Source organism: Schistocerca americana, chromosome 5 (genome assembly GCF_021461395.2).
Source record: "Schistocerca americana isolate TAMUIC-IGC-003095 chromosome 5, iqSchAmer2.1, whole genome shotgun sequence".
Taxonomy (NCBI): Eukaryota; Metazoa; Arthropoda; class Insecta; order Orthoptera; family Acrididae; genus Schistocerca; species Schistocerca americana.
Window position 1 is genome coordinate 464242523 of NC_060123.1, and position 17438 is coordinate 464259960.

The 17438-nt window shown below is 40.8% G+C and overlaps 1 protein-coding gene across 2 annotated transcripts in view; it reads left to right on the plus strand.

The window, feature by feature from the left end:
• Nucleotides 1-208: 208 nt before the first annotated feature.
• Nucleotides 209-17438, plus strand: part of LOC124616669 (serine/threonine-protein phosphatase 2A activator-like) — a 262035-nt gene continuing 244805 nt past the window's right edge. For both annotated transcript variants that reach the window (XM_047144998.1, XM_047144999.1), the window contains exons 1-2: nt 209-283; nt 6811-6899. In XM_047144998.1, the coding sequence (XP_047000954.1) occupies nt 211-283; nt 6811-6899 (162 nt within the window). In that variant the 5' untranslated portion in view covers nt 209-210. The remainder of the gene's footprint in view (nt 284-6810; nt 6900-17438) is intronic.

Sequence of the window (17438 nt, forward strand, 5' to 3'; positions counted from 1 at the left end):
GCGCCACGCAAAAATAATTGAAAGCTTAGGTTTTTCAGGAGCACATGGCAAAAACATATAAAAAGATCTAGGAATAAAGGAGTCGTGAAAGCTAGAGTGTAAAGCTTTTATAGCATCCGATGCACCAAACCAATTTTCCCTTTATAGCTGCTTAGAACAGAACTAAGGAGTCACACAATAACAAAAGAAAGTGCGCATGTAGCGAAGGGCATGATGGCTTTAAACTCAAATGAAGAACCATCGAAATCAACATCCTTCAGATTGGAGAAAATTACTACAATTAGTAAGTACCGATGACAACAAATTTTTATGCGTATATACAGTGATTGTACATTCTGGGTATTCACAAATTTTTAGATCCATATAAATTTGAGAGTGTGAAATTAATAGCATCTACCGTATAACAGCTAAGCTTATCAGCAAATTTAGACAACTTCAGCCACTGCCAGTAGTAATAAGAAAAGTAATAATAACAGTTATATGCATAACTTGTCAAAAAAAGAACTATTTTATGGATCTTTATTGCTTTGTACATAATGAAGTACAGATTAGGGCCGAACGAAATAATGTTTAAGCCTTTGCTACTCACCGTTTTGCATTTTTGTGTAAGGGGAGTTTTCGTGCCTTTTTATTTTTTCGAACAACTGTACAAGATCCTTAACAAATGTATTAGTCCGCAAATTAAGTTCCAGGAGATTCTTAGGTTGCACCTACACAACAACTTTAGCTTATTGTACATTTATTCGTTGAATGATCGTTTATATAGCATGGTCATTTGACCAGAATACAGTTGAGGCGCTGAAAATCATAAGGAAAAAAGGCACACTGCAGTCGATTCCATATTTAAGTGAATATCAGACAAACCAGTGAGAGAGCTTTTCGCGAATGTTTATATCTGCAGTGTGGGCTTACAGCACAGATACACCTGACTCACCGCAAGATCAACAGATTTCAGAAGCATGAATAAATGCTACAACCTCAGAACCGACGATGAAGTGCTGATTTTAACCTACAAGAACAGGACGGATACCACGACGCCACTGTGCTTGGAGACGAGTGCTGCAGGGCGTCTTTTGCTATTATAAGATGCATGTAAATGAGCAGTACTGTCTCGAAACGAATGTGGCGAATACTTTACACTCCATCCTTAGTTACTAGAATTACCAGACAAGTTTTACGACTATACAACATGAAGGGAAAAACGCCATGACACAAAAGTTATAAACGCTTTAACATTGTGACGTCACTTTCCTCCTCTCATCCTTACAAACTAACAGGCCGTAATTTATGTTTTTCATATTTATACGCGTGTATTACGAAAACATGTAGTTCCAGTGATACACTGCACTAATGATCTCTCCAAAACACGTTGCTCAGAATGTGGTTTATTTTGCTGTAGTGACAGGGTGTGCGATGCGACTTCAGTTTGTTACGTTTTTCCCAATGAGATTATGAGGACATAATGGTTGATTTACATGGTGAAAAGTACATGTTTCTATTATGGATAAAATTTATATGTAAAGAAGCAAGTATTATCTAATTAATGATTTACGGTTTCAGAGCAGCTTACGTTATCCGAAATATGGTGAAAATTGATGCAGTACTGGATGGATATTCAGATAATCAGGTTCTAGTACACTTAAGCGCTCTGTACACACGCAGTAGATCTGAGAAAGCAAGTAACAATATTCCTGATGGGAGTATTATTTCAGATTGAGTGTCGCGTTTAATAAAGCAAATCACAGTTACAGTGTCATTTAGTGCAATTGCACAGCTTCAAAATTCGGTTTGGAAAAAATTAAAAATTTCGTACAACAGATATCTGAGGTGCAAGAGTGAAGATACTAGGTTTTAAATTAGTATTTAGAGCATCGTACATAACATTTAAGATATGGCACAAAATCTTTGAAATTGTACTTTTCAGAATGTGGTATAGACCTAATTATTAGAAAGATAATCGACACGTCAAATATCAAAGTGTCACGGAAATACAGAAGCGTCCGATCTTACCCGTCGGCTTTGACCCATGACGTCATAAATATGGCGGAAACGTCCATAAACGACAATTCCAATATGGTGGATATAAAAACATCGCATACGTATCATAAACACTGAAATACACAGGTTTCACAAAAAGCCTAATGACTCTAACGGGACAAGCGTGGGAAATTGTGGGTTTTTGGGTGGGGAGAAACTAAATATACACAAATGTAGCCACCGACCGCCATACAAAACCACGCAAAAGGACGAAAAAAATCAACATCACGAAACTGACCAAAAAACACATTCTTATCCAGAATCAGACACTTCCCTTGACCTACATAGATCTACAGTAACTCCCGATCCCATAAATTAGGATCGAACACTTCCCTTGACCTATATAGCTCAACAGAACCTCCCGATCACATCCCCCGATACAGAACTAAAAAAACACTTCCCTTAAACCTACATACATCTACAACAGCTCCCGATCCCACAAATTAGGATCGAACTCTTCCCTTGACCTATATAGCTCAACAGAATCTCCCGATCCCATCCACCAATACAAAAATAAAAAAAAAACCACAAACCATAGCAAACAAACATTTCCCTTAAACCTACATACATCTACAGCAGCTCACGATCCCATAAATTGGGATCGAACACTTCCCTTGACCTATATAGCTCAACAGAATCTCCCGATCCCATCCCCCAATACAAAACTCAAAAAACACCACTAACCAAAGCAAACAAACACTTCCCTTAACCTACATACAACTACAGCAGCTCCCGATCCAATAAATTGTGATCGAACACTTCCCTTGACCTATATAGCTCAACAGAATCTCCCGATCCCAACACCCAATACAAAAATCAAAAACCACCACAAACCATAACAAACAAACACTTCCCTGAACCTACATACATCTACAGCAGCTCCCGATCCCATAAATTGGGATCGAACACTTCCCTTGACCTATATAGCTCAACAGCAACTCCCGATCCCATCTCCAATTACAAAAATCGACATACTCCACAAAACATTGAGATTAACACTTCCCTCCAGCTATATAGCTCAACACCAGTTACCAATCCCATATCGACCACTACCCATGACCTATGATCTCAAACACATCTTCCAATACGAATACCAATACCAACCTTCACAGCCAGAAATCTCAATGAAACACTTCCCTATACCCAATACACAACACATACACCAAAAACAAAAAAAAACAAAAAATGGAACTTACCACAAAAAAGTTCCAGCCCCACAACCTAGATTGGCCACCACAATCACACACAAATGCACACACACGCACGCACACACACACACACACACACACACACACGCACACACACACACACACACACACACACACACACACATATACACACACACCAACGAAAAAATACTGAACTAAAATAAAAATCCAACCCACCCAAACGTCAACCCCCTCCCCCACAACCCCAAAATAAAAACCCACAAACATAAACCAAATACAACATAAAAAACATCTCAATCACACACTACAACTCAACAAAAACTTCAACAAAATAGATCCTCCACAACAAAAAGAAAACACACACACACTCCCCCTCCCCCCCACCTTAACAAACACTATACAACAAAATAAACCACCCACCCCACCCTGAACCACAGCCACCCACCCACCTACCCAGCCCACCCTAACTAACCACTTTCGGCCTATACATTTTACCCACAGCCCTTAAAAAAACCCGAACAATGCAATAGCCCTCTGGGACACTCTTCCGCCAACAGTACTCATCCAAATGAGACTGAAGGTTGGAAGAGCGCCTCTTCCCCCTCCCAAGAACTGACTTAACCGCCCCCCACATCCCCTCAATTGTGTTAGTGCAAGCTCCTGTATCATAATTCTTAAACTCTAAACTGTGGTTCACTACTAAATGATTAAATCCCCTCTCACCCAACCCCCTACAAGAAGAAAAAGCATCGGAAACTACTGTGGACCCCGGCTCTACATACTCCTCAATTAACCCCACTAATTCAGCCTTCGACCTCCCCTCCACAACCCTAAAAACACATTCGGAACCCCCACCCCCCGGAACAACAGCCCCCCCACACCCAAAGACCAGCCACAGACTTCCCCCTCCCATACTTCCTTTTCCCAAACTGCGACTTGTCCACCTCCACAACCACCCCATGCCCCCCCAACTTACCCCTGTACTTAATAAATTCCGAACACACTTCACGACAAAAGGAATACCAGTCTAAAACAGTCCTCTCACTCACACCAGTCTCAAACGTGCAAGAACTCTGTGGGGATCTATAACAAAAATAACACGTAACAAGCACAATCTCACGCATGCCCAATCTAGACTTCTCGAACCAGGTACCGCGCCTTATGGAACGCCATACGCCATCTTTCCTGCAGCACCACATGTACCCGTCCCTGGTCCGAGAGGCCGGAACTTTAACCAATTTCATCGCCTCACGGCAAAGAGAGCACTTTACAACTTCGGCAATTAATCCGAATAGCTGTAGAAACTTGATCAGGTCTAACGGTGTCTCGCCCATCATCGCCCTCAACCGAACACTATTCATGCGGTCTTTCATATCCATTCCTGAACAAAAAACCACAACCGAATACACTCAATAACAAACTCACCCGACGTATAGCAATTACCATCACATTAACCATCACACAAAACCGTTAACTCGCTAATACAAATTCCGCTTCAAAACCACGAACACAGCACTCACCGCTGAGCAACAGCAAACTGACCCCAACAAACCAAACAAACGTAAACCATGAACACACCACCAGAGGGCACGACAAACACCCCCACGACATCTACAAACACGCCACAATCACAAACCAAACTCCGCGCCGTAATGACGTCACACACCACAACACGCTTACGTCACGGGTCAAAGCCGACGAGTAAGATCGGAGGTTTCTGTTGACCCAGTGTCACTTCTGGTTTTGTCTGAACCAGAAATGCATTTTTTTAATTGACCCTAATCACACTCCTACTAGTAGGGTCTACTCGAAATCTGTTTAATGTAGTGCAGGCATGCGTCCAATAACCTTCATTCAGTATTCGTGTCACAGACACACACAAAGTTTTCTATAAGATAATGTGAACACCCAAAGCACTGAAAAGTGAAAATACATATTCATACGTACGCCATATTTGCAAATCACAGGAATAACAGAATCACCACCTTTCTGCCACAAATGCAACGCCAGTTAGCAGTAATAATAATTTGTAGACAGCTGATGTCCACCTACCACAACCGAAAACGATCCACTACAGTAAATTTAAGCAAAAGATACGCCATCCTTGTCAGTCGAGCAAATTATTTTTCCAGATTTCCTGTCTTGTAAAGAACATGGCGAGTACTATACACTCTTGTCCTCAGTTACCGCAATAACCAGACAAGTTTTACGAATAACGAGATGACGGGAGAAACGATCTGTTACATACTCCAGATAATTCGTGATGACTTGAAATGCAACTTTTAAAATTTTGTTTCGCTATATGTATTTCAAATTGTGCTGACGTACGTCAATTAACCATCAGTGAATGTCATTTAGCACACGAAGAAAGACAAGCATAAAGTGTAGCATAAGGAACTCTGAAAACCGAAAGGACTTAAAAGTGGAAATACATACTATACACCAAATTTGCAAACACTTGTATCATTACCCTACTGGCATAAAACCAGTAAGTAGTAATAACAATTGGTAGATAACTAATGGCAACCTACCACAAAAAAGATGTACTACAGTAGCTATAAGCACGTAAGATACGCCACCCTCTTCACTTGAAGAAATTCATTTTTGAGGTTATAATCTATGCCTAAAATTTCCAATAAAGATTTTACATATTTGAAGTTTCGAATAAACCTGCGATTTCAGTTCATATATTCCGAACTATATATCGATGATGGTATTTTCGTCCTCAGGATGCCAAAAACTCACTCTTTCTTGGACTAAACTTACCAATTTCTCACACTCCATATTTCGTGTGCGAGAACGTCGGTCGATTTCACTGAAGAAAAACAAGCTGAATTGAATTTTGCCGATTGTTGTTCGAAGTCTGTACGTGTAGGAATCAGGATCGGCTATAATGTGAACGCACGCAGTGGCGTACTGATTTGAAAAGATCGGCCGATGTCGGTTGTCGGCAGAATCCACCGATATCGGAGCCACTGTGACGCAGCCTAAGGCAATTACGTCACGTCAGCAGCGCATGCACAACTGAAGTTGTGCTCGCGACTGTGATTCCAAAGTTCACAAAATCTAGAGGAACAGTGATGTAACATAGCGCGGTGGATTTAGTGACGTGTATTTGATGTCACTGCATCTTCATTTCATTTAACAGCATACAAAGATAAATATCCAAAAAATTCGCACCGAGCAAGGTGGCTCCAATGGTTAGTGCACTTGACTCACATTTGGGATGACGACGGTTGAAACTCACGTGCGGCCATCCTGATTTAGATTTTCCGTGTTTTCCCCAAATTGCTTCAGGAAAATGCTGGAATGTTTCCTTTGAAAGGGCATGGCCGATTTCCTTCCCCATCCTTCGCTAATCCTGAGACCGATGACCTCGCTGTTTGGTCCCCTCCCCCAAATTAGCCTATAAATACTGCACAGCGTACAAGGGATAAACAGTTATTTTTGCCAGAAAAGATAGTGGACACTTTAATTTCCAGATATTCCAAATCAGCGTGTCAATTACAAGGAGGTGCGGTTTTTCTTTTTCTCATCTTTTTATTTTCTTTCTTTTTTTCATCCAAAGAAGTGACAGTTTTATACATTATTAGTTTTATTTCAGGTGTTGATGACCACGAGTTTATTACTCCAACACAGACGGTTCTGTGCCGAGAGGACATGTACGTATGGAGAAGATCACAAACATGTCATGTAAGTTATGGTGACAGTAGGCTACCTGTTTCCTTTGCAACATCTATGGATCACAGAAACTAGTGTGTTGAAAGACAAGCGTTTACATTGTTATGAGCAGGGATTCTGTTGAGAACAACTGTTGTGAGTACTATACATCAGACTTGGGAACATACTGTACAAGATCCTGCTTCTGACAGTTGAAAAAAAGTTCTTTAAATAGTTAGTGTTAATAGAAACAACTGGTAGTGTATTATATGTGGATATTTAAATAGCAGTATTGATTTAATCTCAGTACTGTTTGGGGGCACTTCATTACTGATGTCTCACATTGGCTTGTCCCTACCACAACATTCCCCACAAGAATAGAGAGAATATAGTGTCACTGTAATTGATAATTTATTTTTAATTCTTGAAGTAGATGTGAGCCTATAATGAAATGTTTATGTGCTTATGGTGATCAAATGATATACAGGCTACCTATCAACCATATTTTGCTAAGAGTATAGTCTCACAAAATTATAAGTGCTGTCTGAGTTAAACTATTCAGAGATAATTTAGGGGAGACCAGGGTAAACTGTAAACACTTTCTACTGATACAAGTTATACTTTACCCTACACAGCCCTCAATAGCAGTTATTATCAAATGTGAAAACTAATCTTATTTCTACATTTTTCTTTTATTAAAAAGTAGGTTTTAGAATACTGGTACATGTTTTAATTTAGTCAATCCTTTAATTGGTTGTTTACATTATCACTCACTGAGAGATGTAATTATACACCAAAATTACTGGTACTGTATAGCTGTAGAAATGAAATATGTATTACTAAACATTACAGGCCTAGAGTTGTTTAAATTGCTTTTTTTTCTCTCCTTAATTTAGATACAGGTATACAATTACCTGTGTTCACTTTTTGATGGGTGAGAAGTCTAAGAAAAATGAAGAATACAGTTACAGTGTATTATTAAATATGTTTACAAAGTCACATCTGTTTGAGGAAATACATAGCCATCATAAAACCTTTAATATCTTAATCAAATGTGAAAATTCTAATTGTATAAAAATCAAACAATGGGAACTTCAGGTTGGAATATCAAAAAAATCAGGAAAAGGATAAATTGCTACTCACCATAAAAATGACACCTTGAGTTGCAGATAGGCACAATGAAATATTTATAATTTAGCATTTGGCCAAAGCCTTCTTCAGGAAAGATAGCAAACACACATTCAAGCACACTTCATGAACACATGAGCACCATCTCTGGCAGTTCAAACTGGAATGCAACTGTCACTTTGAACAAAAGCAGCAATCTGCAGGGGGCAGGGAAGGGAATGGATAGGAGGGTATGGATTGGAGGAGAGAAGAATGCTGTCTGGCAGAGTGTGCAGGAACTAGGCGGACACATAAAGACTGCCAAGCATGGCATTGGGGACAGTGGAGTAGTGATGTGGGGGGGGGGGGGGGGGGGAGAGGTGGAAAAGAGAGAGAAGCTGGGAGGGGAAGGACAGGCAGATGCTTGGCAGAGGGCAGCACACAATGAGGCTGAGGGGATGTGAATGAGGGGGGGGGGGGTGATAGGACAGAGGGGGTGGAAACTTTTGGGTGGAGGGTGTTGAGACAGTAAGTTACTGTAGGTTGATGAGACCATTATAATTTCATGAGTGGAGAATGTGTTGTAAAGGTAACACCTGTCTGCATAATTCAGAAAAGATGGTGGTGGATGGGAGGACCCAGAAGCAGCCATTGAAATTAAGCATGTTACATTCACCCAGATGGCCCGTATTGTGAAGCAGCCATTGAAATTAAGCATGTTATATTCAGCTGCATGTTGTGCCACAGCATGATCAACTTCGCTCTTGACCATAGTGTGGCAGTGGCAGTTCTTCCTGACGGACAGCTGGTTGGTGGTTATACCAATGTAAGAAGCTGTGCAATGATTGCAGCAGAGCTGGTATATGATGTGTCTGCTTTCATCCCAGGCCAGGCCTCTGATGAGATAGATAAGCCTGTGACAGGACTGAAATGTAAGTTCTGTGAGGGTGGATTGGGCAGGTCTTGCACCTGGGTCTTCCACAGGTATATGATCCCTGTGGGAAGGAGTTGGGATTGGGATAGTATACTGATGGAAGGCATGTTGTCTAGGTTGGGTGGTCACCATTTAAGGGGGGGGGGGAGGCAGTTGGTGGAAAGGATCTTGGGTAGGTTATCCTTCATTTCAGGGCATGATGATAAGCAATCAAAGCTCTGACAAAAGGTGTGGTTCAGTTGTTCTAGTACGGTGAGGTATTGGGTGGTGAATGCAGCACTCCCTTATAACTGTTTCTTAGGGGTGGTGGGTGGATTGGGGATGTGCGGGGATGTGGCACAGGAAATCGGTCTGTGGAGTAGCTCTGGGTGATAGTGCCTGTCACCTTCAGCATAGTGAGCAAAGGAGCTCTTGTCACAGCAAATATACAGTCCCTGGGTGGCCAGGCTCTATGGGAGGGGTTTTTTGATGTGGGAGGAATGAAAGGTGTCAAAATGCTCATTCTATTGGTAGTTGGTGGGTTTAATGTGGATAGAGATGTGGCTGGAGCCATGAGAGATGATGTCAACATTGAGAAAGGCACCCTGAAATAAGGGATATCCTACCCAAGAACTTTCCCACCCAACATCCATAACATCCTAGTCCTTCCCTATGCCACTTCCAAACACAACCACTTGCCACAGGGATCATATCCCTGTGGAGGACTCAACTGGAAGACCTGCCTGATCCATACACCCAGCACTTACTATTCTAGTCCTGTTACATACTTATTCTACCCTGCCAGAGCCTGGTGTCATATACCAGCACTGCTGCAAAAATAGCACAACCTTTTGTATTAGTATGACAGCCAACCAGCTGTCCACCAGGATGTATGGCCACCTCCAAACTGTGGCCAAGACCACAGTGGAGAACAAGCAAGGTGGTGCAGTGGTTAGCACTCTGGACTCGCATTTGGGAGGATGACAGTTCAATCCCGCACCTGGCCATCCTGATTTCGGTTTTCCGTTATTTCCGTAAATGGCTCCAGGCAAATGCTGGGATGGTTCCTTTGAAAGGGTACAGCTGACTTCCTTCCCTGTCCTTCCTTAATCCGATGAGACCGATGACCTCACTGTCTGGTCTGTTCCCCCAAACAACGCAACCACAGTAGACTACCTGGCAGCACAACATGCCAGCTGAACATAACATGATTGATTTGAACGGCTGCTTCACAACCCAGACCATCTGGATATTCCCTCGACCACCAGATTTTCTAAACTGTGCAGATGGAGTTATACTTACTAAACATTTTCCCGTCCCAAAATTATTGCAGTCTCAGTCTACAGTAACGTACTGTTCCCAATAGTTTCCACCCCCTGTGCCCTATCATCTCGTCCCAATTCACATTCCCTCACCCTCAGTGTGTGCGCTCCTATGCCAATGCACCCACCCATCTTTCCCCCTCCCTGCTCCACTTATTTTCCTCTTCAGCCCTTCCCTCTGCCCCCCTCCCACCTGCCTGCCCTACAGCCTCCCCAACCCTGTGCATGGCAGTCTTCATGTCTCCATCTGGTCCCTCCAGGCTTTGCTAGACAGTGCCCTCACCCATATCCTGTTATCCCTTCCCCTACACCAATCATCCAGATTGCTGCTTTTCTTCAGCGTTACAGTTGCATTCTGGTCTGAGCTGCCAGAGATGGTCATCACATGTGCACAAGTTGTGCTCGCTTGTGTGATTGAATGTGTGTATGTGCTTTCTTTTCTGAACATGGCTTTGGCCAAAAGCTAAATCATAAATCTATTCACTGTGCCTAGCTGTGACTCAGCATGTCATCTTTATGGTGAGTAGCAATCTATCCTTTTCCTTATACTGTTAATTATATGAAAACATATTCTTATACAAAAAGCTACAAAATTTTTATTGTTCAATGAATTTTAACAACAACAACACATAGATCTTTATTCAGTCTTACAAAATTTCAGTTGTATGAGGAAATTTTAGTTTGAAGTTCCCCTCTGAACTTCTAGTTGTAGTCATATGTTTTTGTATCAGAAAGATCAACTATTGATGTATCTAGGATTGATGGCAAGAAGAACTGTGCTCTCCCTTTCTATAGAAAATTGACTGTAGCATATGCTTCACACAGTTCTACCACCTGCACTGCATAAAATCTGCATCATTTTTCCTTTAGAATTAGACTAGAACCCCAATTTTTGCGTGGTAGAGTAATTATGGTGTACATGTAGGTGGAGAAAATGCTTGCACAGCAATCGCCGACATAGTGTAACTGAGGCGGGATATGGGGAACCAGCCTGCATTCGCGGAGGTGGATGGAAAACCGCTTTCAAAACCATCCACAGACTGGCTGGCACACCAGACCTCGACACTAATCTGCCGGGGCGATTCGTGCTGGGGACCAGCACGTCTTCTCACTCGGAAAGCAGTGCATTAGACTGCATGGCTAACCGAGCAGGCAAATAGTAAGGTAAATGATACGCAACTCCCAGATGACAATAGCCGGAACACAGATGATATTAATTCAAATAATTGGGCCCAAAACTCAGTCTTCTAATGGCCAAGAAAACACAAGGACAAAAAGATGACCATTGTAAGCAGATCAATTGGAATTAAACTAGACACTGAATAACGCTCCAGAAGAAATGTTTTGCCAGAACAGCTGGAAATGAAATCACATAAATCATTAGGTCACTGAAATGCACTACTGTTCTGGTTAAGATGGTATTTTAATGAAAATTATTAAAATTTTTTGGTAGTGTGGCTTGGTCTTGAGTTACTTTTTGTAACCAGTCAATGAATTTAGATGTATTTTGTTGAACACTGAAGTATGCAGTAGTAACAACTTTTTGGGAAAGTGGAACATTGGAGGACTTTCCAAAAAAGGTTTGCTGCTGATGCAATCGGTAAACAGTCCAAACATATTCATTCCAGACACAGTGTGGAGAATAATGGAACAGACTTACAACTGGTAACAACTTACAACAGGTAACAACTTAACCCTTAATTTTACAAACACTCATGCTGTGTAATTTAAAACAAATACAAACAAAATGACTCACAGATAACAGAAGTAAAGCTCAATGAGTATACACTGAATAAGGCTCCAAATGTGAAGTGCTTAGGCATCCACAGGGGTAATTCATTGAGGTGGCACCAGTGTAGTTAACCAAAAGATCAGTTTTTCATGCTTAGCACTTAGAAGTCTCTCCTGCAGTGTTGACCTGTAGACAGGATTGCTAGCACACTTTGATTACTTTCATTGAAAGCTATTCTGTAGTACAATCTTTTGGAGCAGTGCAGCTTAAGTTTAAAAAAATTATTCTACAGAAGTATGTAGTTAGCATATTCTGCAAAGTTGATAAGCAAATATCTTGCAGAAGCCTCTTCAAGGACCTAGGGATTCTTACCCCTTCATGTCAGTACAGGTATTCCCTAATGATATTTGCGATTAATCACAAGAGTCAATTTAGAATGATGTAGGCAATGGGAAATTGGAGAATATTTCATATAAGTTTCCTGCTCATGTTATAGTTTTACATGGAGACTGCAACCTACCAGCTATGTACTGGGAGACTGAAGACATTAAGATTGGCTGTAGGGACAGGGAACAGTGCGAAATTGTTCTGACTGCCTTATCCAGAAATTACCTTGACAGTTTATTAGAGAACATACTCAAAAAGAAAACATCTTAAACCTGCTAATGATCAACAGGTCTGAACTTTTTGATGCAGTTAGCATAGCACACAAAATTGGTGATCATAAGCCCATTACAGCATCACAGTATTTGGCTGTAAATAGGAATACAAATAAAACAGGAAAATCTTTCTGTTCAGCAAGAGCAGAAAGAAACAGATTTCAGATTACCCGAGAATTCAACATAAAAATTCCATATGCAGCACTGACATTGTCGAACAGCAGTGGACAAAGTTCAAGTGCATTGTAAAACACTGCAGACACGTAAGTGCCAAGCAAAATTGTGAGTGATGGAAAATGCCTGCTTTGGTTTGACAGCTGTATTAGCTGCTATGAAAGCAAAGAGAGATTCACTGCAAATTAAATGTAGCAAAGCCTCACAGACAAGCAGAAACTAAACAAAAACAAAATTAGTATAAGGGGGCCAATGTGTGAAGTATTTAATGAATTTGAAAGTAAAATAGAATCTACCAACTTGATAGAAAAACCTAAAACTTTTGGTCTTGTGCTAAAGCAGTAACCAGATCGATATCATCTGTCCAGACACTGTGACCATAATGGCATTGATGCAGAGGATGGCATCTGTCCAGACACTGTGACCATAATGACATTGAGGCAGAGGATGGAATGGAAAATACTAAATGTCTTTTTCCATAATTGTTTCACAGCAGAAGATAACACTGTAATTCCTCCCTTAAATTGTTACACGAATTATAAATATCAAACTAAGCGACGAAGAGATAGAAAAGAAACTGAAATCACTCAGCAGAGGAAATACTGCTGGAAAAGACAGGGCACCAGTACAACAGCAGTGTACTATTGGATTCTGAAGGAGCTAAGTGTTTATAATGATTGGAAAAAACATTTTTGCGTATAATCAATGCAAATGTGGATAAAGCATTGTCTTAAAGCCATGCACTGGAATGGGATAAATCCACATGGCATCATGTAACTGCCAGCTGTTTGGAACTGACAGGTCCATGTGGAGCAATCTGCCACTGACCACTCCCTCATTGCTGCCTTCCATCCCACTCTCGCCTGCTGCCTGGCTGAGCTAGCCTCAGCAGTCGTGTGCACACGCCCGTTAAGCATGACCCATGATCAAACTTCTCCTCCATATGACAACAAATGACTGTTGTGTAACTACATATCGATCCAGTAAATGTTCAACTATTCTTTTAAACTTGGTCCATAGTTACTCTGCATGCTCCTGCCCTGTGATGAAAGTTTCTCATTGAGATATGACACTACTGATGTTTTATCCAGTTTACTGAAAATATCTATCTTTCTGCTTATTTCAGTTGCCCTTAGTACTTTGGTGATCATTGTTGCCACAACTGTGCCATGATCACTGATACTAGTTTCAATGTGGAATCCTCAAAGAGGTCAGTTCTATTTGTTGCCATTAGATTCTATATATTTCCATCATCAATGGGTTTTGGACTAGCTGTGCTAGGTAGTTTTCAGAGAAGGCATCTAGTAATGTTTCATTGATTGTCTTACCACATCCACAACTAACAAAGCTGTATTTTTCCCAATTGATTGTTGGACAATTGAAGTCTCCACCAATTATTACACTATGATTGGGGAAAATTATGTACAACTGAACTGAGGTTTTCTCTAAAGTTGTGTAGGTGTGACCTGTGCTTACTTCAAACTACTGTGCACAGGTTTTGTTCAAGGGCTCTACAATAGATTATAGATAAAACAGGGCTAAACCAGCCACAAATTTAGTGTAGAATCTCGTAGGGATTCCATCGGGCCCTAGGACTCTGTTAAATTTCAACAATTTTAGCTGTTCCTCAACACTGCCAACACTAATACTGACATCGAGTCAGTGATATGAGGATTAAATTGTTGCAATTCTCCTGGGTTTTCCTTTGTAAGGGAACTTTTGAAAATGAAGTAGAGCATTTCAACTTTAGCTTTGCTACTTTCAATTTCAATCCCTGTCGCATTGACAAGTGACTGGACACTAACTTTGGTGCCACTAACAGCTTTTACATAAGGCAAGAATTTCTTTGAGGTTTTTGAAAAACCATTTGACAATATTCTGCTACAGTAATCATTGAAGGGTTCACACATTGCTTTCTTGACAGCCAAGGGCATTTCGTTTAGCATCTCTGTATCTATAGTTCTATGCTTTGCGTTATGTCTGTTATGCAGTAGCCTGTTTTTCTTTAGAAAGTTCAGTACAGTTACTCCATTCCATGGAGGGTCCCTCCCATTATGAACTGTTCTACTGAGTACATATCTATCCAATATATGGTCAACTATTTTTTTAAACTTGAGGAATAGTTCCTCTACATCAGTGATTCCCATCCTGCCTGAGAACATTAGCCCCACGTGCAGTCACGTATTAGCTAGTAGCCCCTCTTCCTCCCTCCAACCCATCACCTTCAGCATTAGCACTTAACTAAATTTTTGGATGAAAAAATTTTCTTTGAACACTTACATTTTAGAAAAGTATAACATAAATGATATTCCTCTGCCTCCCCCCCTCCCAATGAACCATGGATCTTACCATTAGTGGGGAGGCTTGTGTGCCTCAGTGATACAGATAGCCTTACCGTAGGTACAACCACAACGGAGAAGTATCTGTTGAGAGGCCAGACAAATGTGTGTTTCCTGAAGAGGGGCAGCAGCCTTTTCAGTAGTTGAGGGGCAACGGTCTGGATGACTGTCTGATCTGGCCTTGTAACATTAGCCAAAATGGCCTTGCTGTACTGGTACTGTGAACAGCTGAAAGCAAGGGGAACTACAGGCATAATTTTTCTCGAAGGCAAGCAGCTTTACTAAATGATGATGGCATCCTCTTGGGTAAAATATTCTGGAGGTAAAATAGTCCCCCATTCAGATCTCTGGTCAGGGCCTACTTTGGAGGACGTCATTACCAAGAGAAAGAAAACTGGCATGCTATGGATCGAAGTGTGGAATGTCAGATCTCTTAATCGGGCAGGTAGATTAGAAAATTTAAAAGCGAAATGGATAGGTTAAAGTTAGATATAGTGGGAATTAGTGACGTTTGGTGGCAGGAGGAACAAGCCTTCTGGTCAGGTGTGTACAGGGTTGTAAATACAAAATCAAATAGGGATAATGCAGGAGTAGGTTTAATAATGAATAAAACAATAGGAATGCAGGTAAGCTACTACGAACAGCATAGTGAACGCATTATTGTAGCCAAGATAGACATGAAGCTCACACCTACCACACTAGTACAAGTTTATATGCCAACTAGCTCCGCAGATGATGAAGAGATTGAAGAAATGTATGATGAGATAAAAGAAATTATTCAGATAGTGAAGGGACACAAAAATTTAATAGACGTGGGGGACTGGAATTTGATAGTGGAAAAAGGAATAGAAGGAAAAGTAGTAGGTGAAAATGGAATGAGGGTGAGGAATGAACGAGGAAGGTGCCTGGTAGAATTTTACACAGAGCGTAACTTAATCACAGCTAACACTTGGTTTGAGAATCATGAAAGAAGGTTGTGTACATGGAAGAGGTCTGGAGACACTGGGATGTTTCAGATAGATTATGTAATGGTAAGACAGGGATTTAGGAACCAGGTATTAAATTGTAAGACATTTCCAGGGGCAGATGTGGACTCTGACCACAATTTATTGATTATGAAATGTAGACTAAAACTGAAGAAACTGCAAAAAGGTGGAAATTTAAGGAGATGGGACCTGGATAAACTGAAAGAACTAGAGGTTGTAGAGAGTTTCAGAGCGGGCATTAGGGAACAATTGACAAGAACGGGGAAAGAAATACAGTAGAAAAAGAATGGGTACCTTTGAGAGATGAAATAGTGAAGTCAGCAGAGGATCAAGTAGGTAAAAAGACGAGGGCTAATAGAAATCCTTGGGTAACATAAGAAATATTGAATGTAATTGATGAAAGGAGAAAATATAAAAATTGCAGTAAATGAAGCAGGCAGAAAGAAATACAAACGTCTCAAAAATGAGATCGACAGGAAGTGCAAAATGGCTAAGCAGGGATGGCTAGAGGACAAATGTAAGGATGTAGATGCATATATCACTAGGTGTAAGACGGATACTGACTACAGAAAAATTGAAGAGCTCTTTGGAGAAAAGAGAACCACTTGTGTGAATATGAAGAGCTCAGATGGAAAACCAGTTCTAAGCAAAGAAGGGAAAGCAGAAAGGTGGAAGGAGTATATAGCACCCTATACAAGGGCGATGTACTTGAGGACAATATTATGGGTATGTAAGAGGACATACATGAAGATGAAATGGAAGATCTGATACTGTGTGGATGATTTGACAGAGCACTGAAAGACCGAAGTGGAGACAAGGTCCCGGGAGTAGACAGCATTCCATTAGAACTATTGATAGCCTTGGGAGAGCTAGCCCTGACAAAATTCTACCATCTGGTGAGCAAGATGTATGAGACAGGCGAAATACCCTTAGACTTCAAGAAGAACATAATAATTCAAATCCCAAAGAAATCAGGTGTTGACAGGTGTGAAAATTACTGAACCATCAGTTTAGTAAGTCATGGCTGCAAAATACTAACACGAATTCTTTACAGGCAAATGGAAAAACTGGTAGAAGCTGATCTCAGGGAAGATCAGTTTGGATTCCGTAGAAATGTTGGAACACATGAGGCAATACTGACCCTACGACTTATCTTAGAAGATAGATTAAGGAAAGGCAAACCTACGTTTTTAGCATTTGTAGACTTAGAGAAAGCTTTTGGCAATGTTGAGTGGAATACTGTCTTTTAAATTCTGAAAGTGGCAGGTGTGAAATACAGGGAGAAAAAGGCTATTTACAATTTGTATAGAAACCAGATGGTAGTTATAAGAGGCAAGGAG